The 20949-nt window shown below is 55.3% G+C and overlaps 6 protein-coding genes across 6 annotated transcripts; 3 read left to right on the top strand and 3 right to left on the bottom strand.

The window, feature by feature from the left end:
• Nucleotides 1-3701: 3701 nt before the first annotated feature.
• On the top strand, nucleotides 3702-6284 carry CGGC5_v007772 (uncharacterized protein; the record flags this gene model as incomplete). Its single annotated transcript, XM_066151901.1, has 2 exons — nucleotides 3702-4218; nucleotides 4315-6284. 2 exons carry the CDS (start codon nucleotides 3702-3704, stop codon nucleotides 6282-6284), a joined length of 2487 nt encoding a protein of 828 aa, XP_066008638.1.
• A 2015-nt stretch (nucleotides 6285-8299) lies between these two features.
• On the bottom strand, nucleotides 8300-10666 carry FUSC3 (Allergen Fus c 3; the record flags this gene model as incomplete). The annotated part of the gene is made up of 2 exons (XM_066151900.1): nucleotides 8300-10015; nucleotides 10607-10666. 2 exons carry the CDS (start codon nucleotides 10664-10666, stop codon nucleotides 8300-8302), a joined length of 1776 nt encoding a protein of 591 aa, XP_066008637.1.
• Nucleotides 10667-11496: 830 nt separating this feature from the next.
• On the bottom strand, nucleotides 11497-12006 carry CGGC5_v007770 (uncharacterized protein; the record flags this gene model as incomplete). Its single annotated transcript, XM_066151899.1, has 3 exons — nucleotides 11497-11551; nucleotides 11796-11859; nucleotides 11898-12006. The coding sequence occupies 3 exons, from the start codon at nucleotides 12004-12006 to the stop codon at nucleotides 11497-11499; spliced, it is 228 nt and encodes a 75-aa protein (XP_066008636.1).
• A 2137-nt stretch (nucleotides 12007-14143) lies between these two features.
• On the bottom strand, nucleotides 14144-16330 carry CGGC5_v007769 (putative acyl-activating enzyme 1; the record flags this gene model as incomplete). The annotated part of the gene is made up of 9 exons (XM_032025647.1): nucleotides 14144-14354; nucleotides 14406-14502; nucleotides 14558-14954; nucleotides 15004-15112; nucleotides 15165-15283; nucleotides 15338-15441; nucleotides 15506-15533; nucleotides 15598-15932; nucleotides 15994-16330. 9 exons carry the CDS (start codon nucleotides 16328-16330, stop codon nucleotides 14144-14146), a joined length of 1737 nt encoding a protein of 578 aa, XP_031877778.1.
• A 946-nt stretch (nucleotides 16331-17276) lies between these two features.
• On the top strand, nucleotides 17277-19338 carry ctc-1 (FACT complex subunit ctc-1; the record flags this gene model as incomplete). The annotated part of the gene is made up of 5 exons (XM_032025646.1): nucleotides 17277-17287; nucleotides 17477-17699; nucleotides 17758-18260; nucleotides 18316-18687; nucleotides 18744-19338. The coding sequence occupies 5 exons, from the start codon at nucleotides 17277-17279 to the stop codon at nucleotides 19336-19338; spliced, it is 1704 nt and encodes a 567-aa protein (XP_031877783.1).
• A 377-nt stretch (nucleotides 19339-19715) lies between these two features.
• On the top strand, nucleotides 19716-20699 carry CGGC5_v007767 (putative oxidoreductase; the record flags this gene model as incomplete). Its single annotated transcript, XM_032025645.1, has 2 exons — nucleotides 19716-20216; nucleotides 20271-20699. 2 exons carry the CDS (start codon nucleotides 19716-19718, stop codon nucleotides 20697-20699), a joined length of 930 nt encoding a protein of 309 aa, XP_031877793.1.
• Nucleotides 20700-20949: the final 250 nt, after the last annotated feature.

Genomic DNA, 20949 nt, shown 5'->3' with positions numbered 1-20949 from the left:
GCCGGCAACCTGCTAAGCCCACAGTTGCGTGGTCCCTGTCCCTCGAGCCCACGCTAGAGAACCAACCCTGCCCGCCTCTTCAGTGTTCCTGGCACTGGGAAAAGCTTTCCAGCTGGGGTCACAGCCCTCTGGGAGGTTGTCGATCATGATCTGTCACAAATCTGGATCTGGCCTCGTTCAGCACTCTTTGGGAATCGTCAAACAAGCCAAACAGATGAGCCATCGCGAGCTCCGAAAACCAACTGATTAGGGGACATGACGATGTTTGGGGCTTTGACTCTGCGAAATGACATCGCCGGCTGGTCCTCTGTGGAACTGTTGCATGCATCTCTCACATCATATCTGCATTTATACGAACCCGAGTCTGGCCCGTCGCCACGCACAACAACCACCGCGCCCTACACCATTCGTTAGCAGCTCACTTGGTTGGCTGAGATCCTCGGCAATCTTGCCAGGCCCAGCAGCATCACTCAGGTCCATCGGCTTTAGCATGCTTGCCGACGATGCGTCTCGCATTTATCATCTGGACAAGTAAAGCGTCCATCACGTGCGCCGTTTAGCACCACGACATCTACCTCAATCGACGGCAGAAACGGTTGGTCCAAGCATTAAAGTCATATCGGGTGTCAAAACTTCAGATGAAGAGGGTTGATTGTTGGGGATACATTGAGTAGAGCGGAAAGGCACTGACGGGAGTGTCAGAACCATGAAATGTACAAGGGTTGAAACGGCAAGTCAATTCAATTGAAGCTCTGGGCAGCACGCGGATCCCGACTCAGGAACCTTATTCGACCATCCCAGCGGGTCACCCGAGTTGTTTGGCAGTGTTCGGACGATTCTGCTCAGAGTTTTCGTCATGTCCTGACTGAGCACGAACAGTTCCTGACAAATTGGAGGACCTGCTTGCGTGGTGACTTGCTACCATCAGGAGTGCCTGCATCCATGGCGCATCCAGTTTGCATGCTTGCAACCTGCAAGACTTGAAGTCACAAACACGAATCAAAGAATGGCCGAAGTCTGCTGGCCAAAATTGGCCATCATTCATTCCCACCATCTCACCACAAACATGCGAGCAGCTTGTGCAACCAACATCAAGCAGACTATGGCTTCCGGCCGGTAAGCCTAGAGCTACCCTGTTTGTCTGTCTCCCACAGGCGCAAACAGTCGACCACGGCGTGTCCAGGCACACGGACTCGGCATTCCCTTTCTTTGAAGGCCTTGTAGAGAGATATTGGTATCACCGCATACGAGAGCGGCCTCCTTGGCCCTGGTTTCCGAGTCTCCAGCCATTTTCGTGTCAACTTTGCTTTTCCAGAATTACCGCCTCCTTGTAACTGCCACCTGGCAGCGACGTCAATTGTAAGACAACCTGCCATCACCCGCTAGCTTCAGCTTTCAGGGGCTAGGCACACAAGTTCCTGCTGGCGGAAGATGCCACAGGTCCGATGTTGAAGAAAGAAAAAAGAGAGAAGCCGAGCCAGCAGCAAGAAGCAAAATGACCGCGTCATGTTGAACACGACAACAGCGACGATAAGAATGGTGGTCGATCCCCTCCATACGAGAAGGCCTCGATGTTTGGTCTGGACGCCATCCGCGCGGTTGACCGCGACTGTCAGGCCAGCATCAGGGCGTGCTGCAATTAGAAACTCTCGTCAATCGTCTGGGTCGTCCACTGTTTTGACTCCATCCATCATCGATCGACCTCTCAGCCCCTCGGGCTCCTGTTTAGGTAAGGCAGAGAGACGAAGGTACAAGCCAAGCAGAGCAGACAGAGCAGAGGGTGAGCGATGCGAATGCTCTTACCGGCACCTCGGCGGCAGGCTGTGAGTACAGACGAGCTCCAATACACGACATTAGCGGCTAACGCCGACACGGCAAATCGGCGCCATCGAATCGACACGAGCGAGCGTGGCGCACAGTGCATGATGGGTTTTGTGTTGGGATCTGTCCCGACACGCCCAAATTTGAAGCCATTTCGCAGCACACACTTCGCGTATGCAAAAGGTCAAGTGCGTCAAATCTCATTTCGCTCTTCACGCTGCGTTCCAGCTCTCATCTGGCCGTGTCGTCCATTAGGGACCAGACTTGATCCATCCATTCGCCCATAAGGCTTCGTTACACCTCCACATTCAGCAGAGAGACAGCCCGCACCGGGATATTAGCTAACCATGCTGGCGGAACCTCATTGCCTCTGTAGTCCGTCCGTTCTATTACTTAGTGTTCTCTATGACTCTATGTATATCTTCCAACCCTGGCCGGAAAGCTCGCCGTCCGTCTACATAGTAGATGAGCTTCTAAAGATACCAACGAGCGCGCGCATCTCGATGGGTTGGTTCAGGGTTGCCGAAGTGTAGCAACTATGCCGTGTTGGGGCCGATATTGCCATTACCAACCCATTTATACATTCATCCATTTGACCCGCGCACGCGACAGGATGCGGCGCCGACAACAACTACGCAGTACTGGATGTATTGACCACTCTGCAGGGTGCAAGCTGCAACATCCCATGAGGAGGGATAATCATGTCCCTTTTTTTTTTTCCCTTTCCTTCTCGGCCAGCATCCCCCAGGTCCTTGACGGACGGTTCAGCCAGTATCGCCGCGCTGCGTCCGGCATTCCGTTGTCAACCTCGCGTCGTTGCTATTGCTCCAGCAGACGGCGGTATTGGCTGGAGATGCTGCTGCCGCAATTAATACTGCGACTGCTTGCATCTTGCTTGCTTGACTACTGCACAATCGGTACGGAGCTTGGTGCGAGTGCTTCATGCTTTGCTAGCTTCATGAATGGGTGTGAGAGAGAGAGAGAGAGAGAGAGAGAGAGACGGCAAGACTTGTGCCCCGTCTCCTAATCCACACGCACATCGAACGACAAGCCCCCTCAATGCTCATAACAAGGCACCCTGGACAACCACACACACCACACCCCAGCAGCACCTCTCGCAGCCAGATCCCTCCATCCCCTGTCCACATCCTTGTCGAATATCCTTGAAGAGGGGACGGACGGGGGTTTGCTGCGGCGTTGCATTCTGGGACTAGGCTCTGCAAGTACAGGGCAGGGTGGTAACGGGGCGCTGACATCCCTCCCCCGGCTCCCAGTGTGTGCCTCTCTCGCTCATTCTCTTGCTGCTTGCCCTCTGGCCTCTCTGGCTTTGGGTCTTGTCTGGTTCCTCGCCAAAGAAATCACAGGTTGACGGATCCCAATGTTCGGATCCCAACCCCCGGCTCCTACGCATTGAAAACAGCACCATCTTAAATATATTACCAGTCCCAGGCGCATCCCCCACAGTTTGGGTGGTTTTCTGTCATCCGTCGCTCTCTTAGGCCGAACAAAAGGAAGCCGGACGACTGATGCTGGTTGCTGGTTGATGTTGCGCGCGCTTCACTCTCTCAAACTTTTCCTTCTCAGCGTACGCACGTTCGCTCTCGCACTCACTCCCAATACCACGCCCGCCCGCATCCGACTCCTCTTACACACACCTTATAACACACAGCAACCTCGCTCGCACGGGAACCAAACACGCGAGATTTATATCCCCGGCCCATAAAAAAAAGAAGTAAACACCAGGAAGCACCAGGAACTATCATCAGGGAACGGGCCTCGACTTGCTTGGGCTTGTTCAGAACACGCTGGAGAAGAAGGGGATCCCTTGAGAGGGGGCACGCCTAGCTTGACGTCGCCCTCTGCATTGAGACGAAAACAAGATGTGGGCTACCGCTCCACTGCCGTATTACTCGGCTTACAAGCCTACCCGGAGGAAAGACAGAGGGAGCGTCAGTAACAAAGATGCGCCATTGCCAACCTCCATCGACAACCAAGGTCCCCTCCCTCCTCTTTCTGCTCAACACAACTCCCACAACATTCCGCCAGATTTCTTTGAACCCGCTCTTGATGGACCGCCATCGCCGGAGAGGATTCGTGCCTTGAGCAAGCAGATGAAGAGGACCTCAGCCTTGGACAAGCACAAGAGCAACGCCACCACGTCCTCCGGCTCGTCGTCCTCGCTGCGCTCAATTACCTCGGAACGCCGTCCCTCTTGGGAACACACCTTGGAAACCATCACTTTGTCTAGAAAGTCTTCTGGCCGGTCCACTTCAAGCAGCATGCCATCCCGAGACAGACCCGAGAGCGTTCAGCTCTTTGGCAAGACGATCTTCAACCGCAGAGCCAAGATGAAGCGCGAAAGCAGCAGCAACTCCTCTGGAAGTTCTTTGTATTCTGGTGAGCTCGTCCTGGATGGTCCGCCCTCGGCAAACAAGAATCACCTCATCCCGTCCATCTTCGGTCGTCGACAGACTCTAAGACAAGATCAAATAGCAGAAGACCCGGCTTTGGGCAAGAAGCTGCAGATTTCAGGCCCTTACAATTTTCAACATGTCACTCACACCAACCGTGACCATCTCCCGGACCTTCAACGGGGCAGCCGTGCCGAGATGGTCTCCGAATTCTCGGCCATCCGTGCTGGCCAACGCCCGACTACCGGTACTTTGAAAGGAATCGACGTCGAAGACTTGCACTTTGCCAACTTCTCATCCGAGACATTGAACATGCCTCAGGACGACGCTCTCGCGGGCGAGACTCATGCAGAGCTCTTCCTAAACCGCCCACCAGTCATCCCCCGGCAAGCAGGACCAACCTCAGCGCCCCGGAAGATGATCAAGCATACCCGATCTCAGGAACAACTCCGCACTAGCCCACCTCGTCCAGCGCCGCCGCGTCCTCCCAGGTCGCCCATCGATGAGGAGTTCATCTTGTCTGACATGCCAGCACCCCCTATTCCCCCGCCAAGGCATTCAAGCCGAATCGGAGTCAAACATGACATTCTGAATGCCATGGAAGATGTTGATCCCCAAGAGCGACCATCAACCAGTGGCAGCCTCCAATCATCCAGCCTTCAGGCTCCCATCGACCTGGCCGAGCCCCCAGCAACCGCTCATGGATATTTCCCTCACGGCATTGTTGATGGGGAAGCGTATGTGGATCCGCGATTCTCACACGCGATCACCACACCCGATGATGCTGCGTGGCCCCTGACCGCTAGTTCAAACTTTTCATACGAGATGGCTTTGCCTGACGTCCCGGAGGAGGATGAGGCTCATGCTTCTGGCCGAAGATCCCGCGCCAGCCTTTTCAGCACCAACTCGTCGCTGAGAGGAAGCCAGTCCGTGCCTGTTCTGCGTCAACTCGCACAAACCCAATGTGACGACTCCCAACGACCGCCAAGCGGTGCATCGGACACCTTGGGCGGCTTCGACATGTTCGGCGTACAGGATGCTTTGAAGGAGGTCATGGAGGAGGATGAGGATCTCGATGCTCTCCATCGAGCCAGTTGGGAGGACGATATCGACTACTGTTACGAGCATGAGGCCGAGGCCGATTGCGACTACGCCTGGGATCGGCCATCCTTGGACGTGGTCCGGGAGGAAGTTGTTCAGACCCTCCTCAATGAAGACGTGTTTGTGGCGCCGCTGTCAGCTGGTTTGAAGCCGGCATCAACGGCCCAGTTGGACATCCCGGCACTCAGCCCGTCAAGCCCTACTTCTACGGCAAACGGCCACGAGGCTATCACGCCGACGATTCCGGCTTTACCAGTGCGGTCCAACTTCTCTCACCCCAGGATGGAGACGAACTACCGCGGCCAGTCTCACTTGCACGTCAGAACTGCTTCGCATGCCTCGAGCTTCAAGGAGTCTCACGGTTTCCACCTGTCGCCATCCCTCCTGATTCCCAGCGACTTTCGCCAGCAGATGATGGCGGAGACGGAGGCGGAATACAGGCAACACCACAGTCACTTCTCGTTCGACGGCGAGCCCGCGATGACGCTCGAAACCCCAGGTTTGTTCGCTAGAGACCGGGCCAGCACTTCCACCACCGGCAGCAACTCGTCGGGTCAGACGAGCTTGACGGAAGCCCGACACACCTCGACGAACTCGGCCTGGACTGCTCTGACAAGATACACCGGGAGCACAACGTTTGAGGGATGGAACCCCAAGGCCGAAGGCATCGACCACTCTCGTTCGGTCAGCGTCGACGACCTCCCCAGTCTGGAGTCGCCCAAGACACGCAAGTCGACCATGACGCCGTTGCCCGAGACCGAGGAGGTACTCACAACGTCTCACTCTACCGGTGACATGCGCGCAGTCTCGGAGGGCAGCCAGGCCATGTCGGCGAAGGAGGCCGTCAAACAGCACCGGCGCCAACGTGCCCGCACCACCAGCTTGAGCACCCCGCCACCTCCCGGGCAGTACGCACTTTTCCCGCCAGTTTACTCCGGCGGCCGGATCTAAAGTCCAAACACCATGCCCATTTTCTTGACACCTCTCCTACACACATACACATACACACATCATACTCGGCGAAGCGACACGGTTTTGGGTCACAAACAGGCGGCGCACATCACCTGCTTTTTATTCCTCCTGTTTCTCGACATATTTCGGCGCCTTTTTGTTTTGACCAATGCCGTGATTCACTATAGACTTTGTTGGCATATACCGGAAGGGGTGTACCAAGGAAACTTCATTTTTTCTCTCCTTGTCTCTCTCGAATAGACCAAGCGTCGATCCATCATCGAAACATCGACCTCACCAAAAAGCAACCTGCCCCGCTGGCAACAATCAGCAACCACTCTCGCTCTTTTTCTTAGTCCGTCTGTCACCACCTCTTTCTTCTCTTCCTCGGTTATTCATGGCCTATATATCATGGCATTTGGCGCGGCGTGCGTCTCTTGGACGCGCGCAGGGACAGAGACACAACTGTCCAGGGTTATTATTATTATTACCACCACCCATCCCCGACTCACACACATCACTACCGCTTATTGTTATTTTTTATTAAAAAAAAGGCGGGGGGCCGTGGCAAAAGGCGGCACCGCTGGACACGACTTGATGGATTATGACATTTGGGGCAAAAAGAAAAACTTTGTAAAAAGGGACACATGCAGTGCAAAACTGCCAGAGAAGACGGGCGGGACGAGGACGAAGGGCGGAAAGGAAGTGAGGGGATTACAGGAAGGCGGAAGGACGGGATGGATGGACGGGGGGAATCGTATGTTTGCCATGGGAAAAGGCGTGGCACCAATTTTTGTCTATTTTAACGCGGTACGGACGCATATTGTGACGCGCCGGATCCAAAAAGAAAACAGCATCATTCAAGACTTGTCGTCCAAAGCCTTCTGCACCTTTGCCCCTTTCCAAATCATTCGTGAATGCCTCATCACCGCTCGCACTGTCCGCACAACAATTGCCAAGCGTCGTGAGATTCAAAAGGGCTCTTCGCATTACGGGACGCTATCGACGGCACTGAGATTGCAAGACGTGACGCTCGGCAGTGACATACATGCCAAAGGGCTACATAATTAATCTTGTGGTGGTGGTGGTGTTGGTAGTTGCAGTGCTCAATCAGTTCCAAACTACCGCTGCCAAAGCTGCATCGTCACGGCAGATGGCCAGACCCTCGTTCGCCCTCCTCCTCCGCCTCGTCTTTCCTCCCTGCCATACTTTCCTAGTCTATGGCTCCGTACAGAACATGCATGGGAAACTTGCATTCGTTGCACCCATTCCATCCCGCATCAACCCAACAAATCGCGTCTCCCCCCACCACTACCACCAACTTGACAATCACACACACACACACACACACACACACACACGCCCCTCGCTCTCGGCTTCAATGCCTCGGTCTACCTCCTCTTTCACCATCACTTCTTTGCCAAGTGTACAGCCGTTTCCACCAACCAAGGTTATCTACTTCCTCTCAATATGAAACAATTTTTGGACCATGATTCGGCCGCGGGAAAAAAAAAAAAAAGAAAACCAGACATGACACACTCGAGGTGGGTTGCAGAACGTGAGGGGGTAACAACAAAAAGTAACCAAGCAAAACAGACTGGGGCAAAACGTGGGGAACGTGCAGGGGAGAGGGGGCAGAAAAAAACAAGAAGTGCGTGCAACACAGCGAACAACACCACTCCGCCTACCGATATCTGAGACGGAGAGGAGGGGGGCGGAGAAGTGCGCTGCAAAAGAAGCAGGACTGGATCGGCCAATGGCTGTGGCCTAGCGTCCCGCGCGGCGTGTCATCGGTCGGTCGGAGGGGCTCCGAATCCTTTCCCCCCGGCACCCTTGCCTCCGAGTTTTCGAGCTCACGCGCTCCCTCCTTCTGCACCTCTTCTGCACCCTGACGACCACGCGAACACACGCCAACACCAACCCAAACCAACAGAGCGTCGAATGAGGGGTAGCTGTAGCTGTGCATATCTGCAGGATCAGAGAGGGAGAGGGGGTGAGATGTTCCTGCCCAACCCTCACGCGTTCCTCCAAGACGGTCCTCCTCGCTCGCCCGGGGGCCCCTCGACGTCGAGAAACTCGTGCAGCCGGCCGGCTCCGTTGGCGGCCATCTCCCGCTCCATCATCTCCAAGTTGCGCAGCAAATCTCCCCGCTCACGTTGCAGCTCATCCCGCTCCCGCTCGAGGCTCTTGATGTGCCGACGCGCCATGTCCAGCACTTCGGCCTTGCTGACCCGCCGCTCCTGATCGGCCGGCTGTGGATCCGATTCGTCCCCGCCTCCGCCTCCGCCGCCGCCTCCTCCTCCGTCTCCGGTGCTGGCTGGCCCGCGCACCTGCTCCGGCAACGCGTTCAGCAGCCCTTCGAACTGGGCGTTCAGTCGGTTGCGGTACTGCTTCTCGACGAGATTGTGCGATGCGCGCGTGCGACGTTCCTCGGCGGTCTCGGCTGGCTTCTGGGATGCGTTTTTGGATGTGCGGGAGGCGCTGCGCAGGCGCGGGGCCGATGCCGTCTTGCTGCTGGATCCCGTCGTCGACGCCACCGAAACCGACTTGTTGGATCGGCCGCTGACGCTGGTCCGGCCCGCAGGGCTGGTGGGTTCGTCTTCGTCCTCGGCGCCATCAGCAGCACCGGCATCGGCTACGGCGCGGCGCTTGCCTTTACGTTGCTGCCTCCGGGGCCGAGGCGATGTGCTGCTGCTTACGCCTGCACGCCTCCGATACTCGTCATCGTCATCTCCGTCGGCCCACGAGGTTTCCTTGACGTCGCTGTCGTCCTCCATGCTGCCCTTGCTGTGTTTGTGAATGTCCTGATTCAGTTCGGCGGCGGCGACAGCTGCGATGCTGGGAGTCAGGGTGACGGAGCTGCTGTCCTGAAGCCTCGGACGCCATGGCGAGGAGTGAAAGTCGAAGGTGGCAGTCGGTTGCGGATGGGCTGTCAGTGCTGCTGCTGTTCCTGCTGCTGCCGCTGTGGAAAGTGGCGTGATGTCGGCATAGTCTCCGCCAAGGAATGACTGCTCAGCTGGATGCGGTGCTGCAAAGCCAAAGTCGAACAGCTGCCCTCCGCCCGCGCCGGTATTACTGTTGCTCAGGCCGCCCGCTGCAGTGATGTTGATGGGCGGATTGGCTACAACGGAGACGGCTGTGGAGGAGGATGGGGAGGAGGAAGAGACCGTTGCAGCGGCCTGCTGTTGGTAGTACTGGCTGCTGCTGCTGCTGTCACGGTACGACGGAGCCCCATACCCGGGCGGGAACCATGTGGCAGGTGCCTGTCGATGCCCTTGCTGCTGTGCATGGAGCAGGGCGAGCGGACCCTGGTGATCAGCGAACTGTGAATGCAGCGCGGCGAATTGGTGATGTTGGTGGTGACCCTGGTTCTCGGCAGCGGCTGACCCAGCTCCAGCTCCAGCTCCAGCTCCAGTTCCAGTTCCAGCTGCTGTCAGCTCCAACTCCCCCAACCCCCCCAAGGCTGGACGATGGAGCTGCTGTTGTTGTTGCAGCCGTTGCTGAAGACTCGAAATTTGTTGCGCATTCACTACTAGTCCAGGAACACCTGGAACTGAAACTGCGATCGTGGCGGCTGATTCATTGATGGAATTGGGCCGGTCGTGGCCTGGACTCGACATGGCCTGATTCCCGGATCGGGTGGCGTGGTGCGGGCGGTCGCGGACGTCAAAGGCCCCTCCGAATACGTTGGGTGAAAAGTGCGGGGACAACGGCGTCGAAGCCATCATCTGCTGATAGAAATATGGTCAGACTTTGTCCTCTTTTTTCCCTCTCTCATCTTTCCTCCTTTCCAGAAGCAAATCTCTCGCGCTGTGGTCATCTTTGGCTTTCTCGCATCATGCTCCGACTTATCGGTCGTTGAATGGGCTTTTTGACTTCGTCACCTTGCCATCACCCCATGCCGGCCGGGGTGGACACACACAACCGAACTTTCAGCTCTGGACCCATCGCCTCCTCCCGTCCGCTCACACACCACCACCAACACGACACTTCAGTAGCTCAAGAACCACACGTAGCGAGATATGCGCCGTCTCCGATCATGGTTTGACTTGTCATTCATCCCCCCTTCCCTCTAAGGGATGGAGCTTGGCTCAACGTCGGTGTGGTATCATGCACTGCTTCCGGCCACTTGGTCGACCACGTCGCGTAACCCTCCATCACTAGATCTGGCGGGTTCAGAATATGAAGAGACGCATGATATGAGCGGGCGAGTTGAAGCAGGACCTGATCAGAGGAGGAGCGGACCCCCTTGCGGCTGCTGTCCGAGGAGAAATGACCGGACGAAAAATGGCGATATAAGCCGGGCTGTTTTGTTCACTTACCTCCGGATCGTCCACGAGATACTCGTAAAAGGGATTGTTGTCGGTTGGCGTGTTAGCCATGTCGTCGTTGTCCCCAGGGGAGGGGTGTATGGCAAAGGCGTTCTGGTTGTTTGGAGAACCCCCTTTCGAGTCCCGCTCTCTCGGCCCCCAAAGCAGCCGCAAAGCCTTTGGAGATTTATAGAGGTTTTTCTTGCTTTTTCGAAGCTTCGACGTTGTTCCCCTCGAAGCCGGAGCCGAGAGAGGGGCCTCCGATTCACGAGGAGCCAAGATCGGGCGAGGTCAAGCAAAGCCAGCCACGATTGGGAGACTCGGGACGAGGCGCGAGGCCAGGCGATCCCAGTGGACACAGGCCGGCGCTAGAAGCCACCAGACGAGCGTCTGGCCAGCTATACAATCCCGGGAGAGATACCGCGGGACGGCCGTGCCAGGGATCGCAGAGAAGGGGGCGATTTGGGGAGATGACTGTCCGTAATGGCACGGGGTTCGCCAACATACCGTGGCCGTGGAGTGACTTTGGTCTCTAGGCGGACCACTGCTTCCCGATGCTAGAGGAAATACAGAGTCAGCCGACTACGACACCTGCTCAAGTGAACCGACTTCGTCGTAGTGCGCTCAAGACAGACTTTCGGCGTCGTGCGGCGGCGGGATGCGAATGATTCCCGGCGACCAAGGAGGCCGGCAATCGGGGGGGATCGGGGTGGCCTGCCTTTATGCCAGAGTCACTCCACTCCAGGGCTTGTCGCCAAAAAAATCTTTTGCTGCGGCGCAGGGGACGCAAGACACACCGAACGAGGTCCGGACGTTGTTGCCTCTCGGTCTCTCTCTCTCTGTATCTCTCTCTCCCTCTCTGTCGTTGCCTCGTCTGGCTAGGGCTGCTGTTGGGTTATTGACTAATTTATAAATGACCTATCGTCGTCGTCGTTGTCGTTCCTGTAAGATCTCGATCTACACGCCTAGTCAGTCTTTTCCTCGTCTCCTATTTGTACGGCAAGCCGGTTGTGTCTTGCCCGGGGTGATGAGTATTCTTTCCACCCTGCCCGTCCCTCTTCATCGAGCCACTACCCGTACCGAGCTCGTTCCCGTCAGTCGAGTGGCCAGTTTCCCTCGACCACCCTGCTCGTCTTTTTCCCCTCTGTTGTCTCTCCTTGTCTTATCTCATAGTCGGCTGCTTTCTTTCAATTCAACTCACCTGTGGGGCAAGTCTAGCAACTCGCTGTCCTGTTCTGTCCTGTCTGTCTCACTCTCTTCCTCGCCTAACTCTGTCAGCTTTCACATTCAAGGCATTATTGACGTTGACAAAGCTCAGCAGAGTCGTCTTCTGCCCCCAAGGAGGGGTCGAGGTGGGCTTTATGAGGGTCAGACGCGCGAAATAACCTAGCCGTCGACAGGGTAATTTCCATGTGAGCTCGGCTTCGGAAGACGCAGACGCAGACGCAGACCGCTCGAAAGGATCCGCGGTTGCTGGACGAAAATACGCATATGGGGCGCGGAAAGGCCCCCCAAGGACCAAGGTGCGTTTACATGGATTCTGTCGCCCAATCCTGAGCTGTAACCCGCGCGCACGCCCAGTCTTGCCCGGTTGGAGAAGCAGCCTTTATCCACTGTGGCCTGCATAATGCAGCTGTCTTCTGTCGTGTCTGCGTGGTCCGCGTCTTGACCGGCCAAAAGCACCGTCATTCACCTTGACTCCGGTTTCACCACGTCCGGGAAGCTGCCGCTCCTCATCAAGGACAGAAATTTTAACGTTGGCCCTCTCTGAGTGGTGGTATCGGTCGTCTTGTCGAGAAACGACCGCCATATGTCTGACTCGAGTGGCCCTGGATCTCGGATGCTCGTATCAGGGGCGCTTAGGCAGACAGCTTGTACCAAGGTAGACGCGAGTGGACTGATAGCAAGCCGTCCACAGCCCTTTCCCCGGCGCCCACGTCGATCAATCCACAAGATGACGCCTTTGTGCGTCCTCGAGATATGAAGGACCCCAAAGTTCTATGCTGGTGATGGGGCTTGTGCAAGCGACCATCGGACTTTCATGCTGGTTGTCATGTCCTCGCACTTTATGGGACTGACTTTATGGGACTGACCAGAGGGGCACGTGGAAGACGGAGGGTATTTTGAGCAGCGATAGGGGAAACCTTGATCTACATTTGTCGGTGAGAATGCAGCCAAGAGTATGATATCTCGATCCCGATGAGAAAGAAGCCTCTGTCGTGCCTTCATAGACTGCATCGTATCTGAGTTGGTACCCGGCGGAAGTCGAAACCATGTTCTAGAGTTGGTGACCCCACGGCCATCTTGGCCGTGACAGCGTTCGAGTGAACCGTTGTCTCATGAAGTTGTCTCCTATCGGCCAAACACTGTCCAAGGGTCTTCAGGGTCTTTCCCGTGACATTCAGAAGACCTTGCCCTAGATCGGGTCGTTGTACGTGCGTCCAGCTACGAGAGAGCTGACAAGCTTGGCAACGGCCGGGTGTCCGTCTTGAGGATTAGCTCTTGTCCGTACGGGGCGACCTCTTCAGCTGAGTGGCTCGGTTCCATCAGGTTCTTCGTCTCTTCTTCGTCTTCTCCTCAGGGGTGCTCCTTATGGCGTGGCGCCATCCGTTGGCTCTCCGGACCTTCGGCTGTCTCACCTATCCAGGCACGGGCATTGGTGGACATTCTCGCCTGGATGCTGGCTTGCGAAGTCGGGTCACGCCCCCATGCACGAGGTGACACCATATTGGCCGTCGCCAGAAGTGTATAGCGCGTCGGTTGTTGTACTCTGATGGCCTCGCGACTTGAGTTTGGCATGGCGTCGCTTCGAAGCTTTGGCTCTACGTGGGCAGACTACGCAGCTCGTGGCCTTACCAAAGTATGCGTCACTTTGTCAGCCCATTTCTGCGTGGAAGGCACAGTGCCTTCCCCCCTTAGGACTACCCAAGATTGTGGTGGAAGAGGAGCGTCCCGGAGGGCCGCTCATCTCATCGGTATGGGGCTGTACTTTCCGTACTTGCAGTTCAGACCACCTCCGTGCATGCCATTCCCTGTCGTTCCTTGGGGAAAGGCCTGTATGCCTTCGTCGTGGTTCTCACTTGCTTGCCTCACCGCGTATTACTTGACTACTTAGGGACTGCGTTTGGGCTCTAGTGCTCCAGTACCTGCCGCAGTGTGGTTGGTCAAGCTGTGCATGATGACCCGGCCATTATACACTTTGCCTTTCTTGCGCAGTTTTCTTTCAGGGGCTTCTTGCCATCTAAGAGCGTCTGCGTTACAGGGCATCCAACAACGGAGGAAGGGAAACGATTGCTCCAGCACCAATCGGGACGGCCAGGCTTCATTGTAGGTAGGTCTTGAACTGACTCCATTGGCTGACAAGTCTTGTTTGACCGAGTCCCGATTAAGCTAAATCAAAGACAGTGTTTTCGAATCTTCTCTATCCATATAGTCATAATCTCCAAAACTTTGACGGATTACTCTGGCACGCAAAAGTGCCACTTAAACAGTCAACGAGCAACAGCTCCAGCTGTTTTCCATGGTATACCACCGTTCCCCTCTGCTACTTCATTCCTTACGCCCATGTTTTGCCCATTCTCTCAGAACGTTCTTCTTCAGCTTTCCTGTGCTGGTTTTCGGAAGCTCGTCCACGACCTCGACTTCGCGTGGGGCCATGAACTTGCTAATGTTGCTTTGGTGCTTTGCCCACGATATGAGGTCTTCCGGCTGGAGGCTCTTGCCTTCCTTGACTGTCACGTAGGCCTTTGGACGTTCACCCCTGGATTTGTCAGTGCCATTCAGCGATGCCAGTGTCAGATATTCCACTCACCAATGACTGTCAGGAATCGCGACGACGGCAGCCTCCAGAAGATCGGGATGCTGAACGAGCATGCCCTCGAGGGCTACAGATGAGATGTTTTCACCGCCTAAGTACGACTCAGTATGATAACTTGGAGACAGTTCTTAATCGAACATGCTCACCTGAGATGATGATGTCCTTGGCACGATCTAGGATCTGCGCGGCTCCTTCTTCGTGCATCACTGCGAGATCTCCCGAGTGCAAAAAACCCCCGGCGAAGAGCTTCTTGGTTGCCTCAGGGTCCTTGTAGTACTCCTTGCAACAAATGTTACCTTTGAAGATGATCTCGCCGATTTCCTTTCCGTCCTTCATCACGTCGATCAGAACACCCTCCGGTTGGTCTTGCTTGATTACACGAATCGGCAGACTCGTCAAAAAGCCATGACCCTGGCGGGCCATCTTGGCATACTTTTCGTTGGGGGGAAGACTATCCCATGATGGCATGTGGTAGCCTTTGGTGATAGGTCCGTACGTCTCCGTCATTCCGTAGACGTGGACTGGTATCAGGTTCAGGTTGGTCTGCCTCGGTCAACATAGTCCACAACGCTTTGTCTTATACGGGACGAACCATCTGCTCAAACAAGTAACCGCTGGGCGGACTCGCGGCAACAGTCACACGACAAGGTTTGGGTAGTTCCTCTGCCTCCTTAGCAGAGCACAAAAGAGTGTTGACCGTACTGAAAGGCCGTTAGGATGCACAGAAACTTGTGGAATCATGAGGTCGCATACGGTGCAGCATTGAAGTGACTGATTTCTTCTTCTTTAAGGAGCTTCCAGATGAGAGGATAGTCGATCTTTCTCAATGTATAGTGTGTTCCTCGGACCATTGTCACCGCCCAGGGAAAGGTCTTTAGAGGTCGGTGAGTATGCCAAACCAAAAAGGCAAAGGTAGGTTTACGAACCCATCCGCAGGCGTGGAAGAGTGGCAGTGTCCATAGATACTTGCAACGCCTCCCATCGGGTGAATTCAAACCCGATTCGATAACATTGCCCAAGGCTGCGAGGTCTGCGTACAGTTAACAGCCATTCAGAGTTGGTTCAGAACACGTGATGAGAGTTTTGTGACTTACAAGCCCCTCGATGAGTGTAAACCACACCCTATTTTTTTTTTAGACAGTTGTCAGTTCTGATGTATCAGTTTTGCACATCCGTGGAATCACACCTTTGGACGAGAAGTTGTTCCTGAAGTGAATGGAATGGCGAGCATGTCGTCATCGTTGCCGCAGTGAGATTGAAGGCCGTCGAACCTCTTATTGCCCTGTCTCTGGTCAAATTGCAGGCCCTCCAAGATGGCCTCGTCAAAGGGGCCACTCAATTCCCCCTCGATGGCATCGGTGTCGGTGTCGATAATGAATGGGACGGACGGGTGACTTTGTTTGAACTCGTCAAGAAGATGGAGGAATTCTTGATCCACGATGATTGAGTCAACCTCGGCATAATCGAAGATGTACGTGATATCGTCTGACTTCAATCTGTAGTTCACAGCGACGTTGACCCCTATTTCTCGCAAGTAAGTCTCGTTTACTCTACTGCATTTCGGGTCACGGAACGAACTAACCACCAGCCAGGGCAATGCCGAAGATGCTCTCTAGAAAAGCCGGCGTGTTCGGCGCCAGGATACCAACGCGCTGGAAGCCATGCTTCTTCAGATAGTATGCAAGCCCGGTTGCTCGCTCAGCAAAGTCGCGGTAGGTGCGGCGCAAAAGCTTATTGTTGGCAGTGATATGGACAATCGCCTCCGCGTCGGGTTCAATGGCGGCAGCACGCTCCAGAAAATAGGTTGGGGAAAGTTGATGGATGTGAAAGGCTGCCTTGGGCTCTTCGGGCTTTGGAGCAGGTGAGGAGAGACCAAGGTGACCCAAGATGTTCTTGAGACGGGACGGCGGGCTGGACATTATGACGTCGACGAGATGAGTGCGATCGACTGTGGAAATGGTCTCAAATGTAGAGTTATGAGCGGGATTCAATGGCGATACAAAACAGAAGCACACGCTGATCCAAAATTTGGAGTCCTAAGTGTTCGTCTGGAAAGCGTCGGCTCTAAGGTCTAAGCAAGTGAGGAGAAGGTGGAAAGGAGAAGAGGAGGAGGAGCTCAAACACCTCCAGTTCCCCGACGAGGGCGAGAGGACCAGCTGGCCTACCTACATTAGTCTGTCCCGCGTCCATACTTGGAGCAATACCCCCAAGCTCCTGGCTGTCTGAGACGACAAACCCGAGGTTCTGAAAGCTCAGGGCCGGTTAGTGCTATCCCTCCCTTCCCATTACCCCACACTTGGCAAATGCTCGGTGCGTGCTGCCGTCCCGCCAGCTCCAGCTAGCTCCAGCTCCAGCTGCGTCTCCAGCTTTGCTAGCCAACCAGCCAGCTTAGGTTGGAAAAAGTTGGGGTAGCTGCGTCACCGCGCTATTCCCGACTGAGGACCACACCCGCAGCTGACTAACGCCTACCTTAAGTAAGGTAAGGTATCCGTATCTTACGAATACCTAAGGTAGGTGCTTGCACTGTATTAAGTAAGTCGGCAACCAGGGGGTGGCGGGAGCGGACGGGGGCCCACTCACTTTAGAGAGGTCGCGTCGCCGTGCCACCAGAGCCTCGCGCGACAGGAGAAGTGCACCACGCGAAGGCCCAATCGCCCCGAAATTTTATCACCGACAAGACAACCTGCCTACGGATTAAAAACCCGTCATCACCACCGTTCCTCCCATCGTCCACCCCAGGCATTCTGCAGATCGCGCCGGACGTCGCCTATCTACTCAGCATCGTGCCTTTAAGCTCCAGCCTCAGTTTCTGCCACCTTACTTTGACGACAATCAGCGACCTCTAGCTCGAGAGGTTTCCCAACCATGGCAGCCATGTGAGTGTCCAAGGCCAGCTCCTCGCCCCGTCTCAACCATCAATGCTGCGGCTACCCGGGTCCTCCCAAGCGAGCGCATTCTCCCCGCGCAAATTTGCGCAAACAGAACTCCAATTCCACCGCGCGCATCCCATCTTGCTTCAATCTGCTTTCCTCAGTCGCAGTAGCTAACAGCATGGCTCCTTCTAGCGAGAGTTTCGACAGCATCTACCTGGACCTCTCCAAGGAGAGCGGCAAGTGCAGATTCGCCGAGAGCGGTCTCGGATGGAAGCCTGCTGGTGGCGGCGACACCTTCACCCTCGACCACAGCAACATCGCCTCAGCGCATTGGAGCCGAGCTGCCAAGGGCTACGAGATCAAGATCCTCAACCGCGATTCGCGCATCATTCAACTGGATGGCTTCCAACAAGAGGTAAAACACCCGCCAGGCAGACCCCACGAGCGGCACCATATTGACTTCTGTTACCCAGGACTACGAGCGCTTGAGCAAGATCTTCAAGAGCTGGTACAGTACCAATCTTGAGAATAAGGAGCACTCCCTCAGAGGTTGGAACTGGGGCAAGGCCGATTTCGGAAAGGCCGAGCTGGCATTCCACGTCCAGAACCGTCCCGCCTTCGAAATCCCTTATTCAGAGATCTCAAATACCAACTTGGCTGGTCGCAACGAAGTCGCTGTCGAATTCTCTGCCCCAACGGACAAGAATGACACCGGAACCAACGGTGCCCTGGGCGGTGCGCGCGGCAAGGGCAAGAAGGCTGGTGCCGGCAAGGATCAGCTCGTGGAGATGAGATTCTATATCCCTGGAACTGTCAAGAAGGAGGCCGACGGCGAAGACGGCACTAGTGATGCCGGCGAGGAAGAGAAGAACGCTGTCGCTCTGTTCTATGACACCCTTATGGAGAAGGCCGAGATTGGCGAGACTGCTGGTGATACTATCGCCACCTTCTTGGACATTCTGCACCTTACCCCCAGGTCCGCTCACCTCCGTTGTCTACCAAGCCAATCCGTCGCTAACATGAACCTGCAGAGGACGTTTCGACATCGATATGTACGATGCTTCTTTCCGCCTACGTGGTAAAACCTACGATTACAAGATTCAATACGATGCCATTAAGAAGTTCATGGTTCTGCCCAAGCCCGACGAGACACACGTTCTCCTGGTCATTGGCTTGGACCCGCCTCTTCGTCAGGGTCAGACGAGATACCCCTTCATCGTCATGCAGTTCAAGAAGGATGAGGAGGTCACTATTGATCTCAACCTCACCGAGGAGCAAATAGACGAGCGCTACAAGGACCGTTTGCAGCCTCACTACGAGCAGCCTCTTCACCAAGTCATCACCTACATCTTCAGAGGATTGGCCAACAAGAAGGTCACCACACCTGCGAAGGACTTCCAGACGTATGTCGCAGACAGCCCCCGCTCGCTTGAAATGCCGAGAGCTAACATACATGCAGGCACCGACAACAATTCGGTATCAAGTGCTCCATCAAGGCCAGCGAAGGCTTCCTGTACTGCTTGGAGAAGGCGTTTATGTTCGTGCCGAAGCCTGCGACGTACATTGCGTATGAGCAGACTGCTTCCGTCACATTCTCTCGAGTCGGCGGCGCCGTTTCGGCGCTCTCCACGTTCGATATCACCGTTCAGATGAAGAATGGTGCTGGCTCATCTCAGTTTAGCAACATCAATCGCGAGGATCTTAAGGGGCTCGAGGAATTTTTCAGACTGAAGGGCCTGCGTGTCAAGAACGAGATCGACGAGGACGCCAAGCTTTTGGCCACTGCTCTCCGCGATCAGGCAATGGACGACTCTGAAGAGGAGGTCGTCGGACCGAAAGCGGATCGCGGCTCGGCTGACGAAGACGAAGAGAGCGTTGATGAGGACTTCCGCGCTGAGAGTGAGAGTGACGTTGCCGAGGAGTTCGACAGTGAACACGAGAGCTCGGGCTCTGGAAGCGCAGAGAGCGACGTTGACGACGATGACGCCGACGACGCCGAGGAGGAGGAGGAGGAACAAGAAGAGAGGCCCAAGAAGAAGAAGAAGACTGGTTAAGCGCGTCTGCTGCAAGTCGAAGGCTTTCGGGACTTGGGGCTGTTGCTTGGCGTTCTTGGGAATGAAAGGGAATGTAACACTACAATTACCTATTAGGCTGACTTGCCCTTAAGGGACCTGAAGAGGTTTAATATTTGGAAACGACTTCTTGATAACATGGTGCGGACAGAGGTAGCTGCCACGAAAATTCTATACCATAGTGATTTATTTTACCTTCACTCTGGTGGTGGTGAGGTCTTCAACCAGGTTGTGCGGGTGGGTTGCAGCTGCCTAACTTAGCCGATTGCTGTGCTGAGGCATCAATGGCCATGAATGAAATAGGCAGGCAACTGCAAACCGCAACTCACATCATCAAAACAAGTGCGGCCATCGGAACTATGGATCAAACGGTACGCTTGCGGGGAACCGACATTCACCTGCCTAGATTAGGCTTTGGTGTATACCAGCTTAGAGCCCAGGACTGTGCAGATGCTTGCCTGGCAGCGTTAAATTGTGGATATCGACAAATCGACTCTGCGCAGCTCTATGGCAACGAAGCAGATGTTGGGAGATCGTTGCAGCAATACCTCGAACAAGCGAAAGCACAACGCGAAGACTTGTTCTTAACGACCAAGGTCGGTCGCCACGAAGGCTCTGTCGAGAAGACGTACCGCAGCGTATTACGCAGTGTTCGACGCATCGCGGGCGAAGACGGGTACGTTGATCTGTTCCTCGTGCATCGGCCCATTCAGAGGCGCGAGGAGGTCTGGGTTGCGCTGGAGAGGCTGCTGGAGGAAGGAAAGACGAGGGCAATCGGCGTCAGCAATTTTCGAGCTGAGCATCTGGAGGAGATGAAGGGCTACGCCAAGGTCTGGCCGCCTGTTGTGAACCAGATTGAGGTGAGTACTTGACTCACGATCAAGCTGCGGAGTCGCTGATGAGGCATCGCATAGATCCATCCTTGGTGCCAACAAAGGGAACTAGTCACGTATTGCCAGAAGAACGGGATCCTTGTTCAGGCGTATAGCCCGTTGGCCAGAGGGCAGAGAATGTCGGATCCGGTGCTGGCACGGGTCGTTGCCCGGGTTCGGCGGCGGGTCTTGGCCGGAGTCACGTCCGACTCCGAGACCGAAAGGGCAGGGGCCGGAGCTGCCGGTACTGAAAGTGATGGTATAGGAGGGAGAGCTGTGACTGAGGCACAGGTGCTTGTACGTTGGTCTGTTCAAAACGGCTTCGTGCCGCTGGTGAAGAGCAGCGACCCGGCAAGGATCGAGGAGAACGCCAATATCTTTTCCTTTGAGCTTGACGAGGAGGAAATGCAACTCCTCGACGACTTAGACATGGGTGCGCAGGGCGCTCTTTTTCCTGCCAACGTTAACTAGCGATTGGAAGCAAATCTGAACCCCTGTTCCCACTTCAAGCAACCGATGCCGTTTTACTATGTATCCGTACATAGAAAGGCATGAAGCTTTCACGGTGCATGACAAACAAACAACAACACAAGCTCAGTTGCCTGGGGCGTAGGTAGGAAAGCATGACGAAAGTGCCCCACGCAGCGGCCGTCAGGCGGGGCTTCCAGCGCGGTGAGAGGCGTTGAGCGAGGAACACAGGCCACTCAGACGCCTGAATGGA

The sequence above is a fragment of the Colletotrichum fructicola genome, assembly GCF_000319635.2.
Source record: "Colletotrichum fructicola Nara gc5 chromosome Unknown KSG_Nara_v1_contig04, whole genome shotgun sequence".
Lineage (NCBI taxonomy): Eukaryota > Fungi > Ascomycota > Sordariomycetes > Glomerellales > Glomerellaceae > Colletotrichum > Colletotrichum fructicola.
Note: the sequence above shows the minus strand (reverse complement) of the source record. Positions and strands in the feature narration are given on the sequence as shown.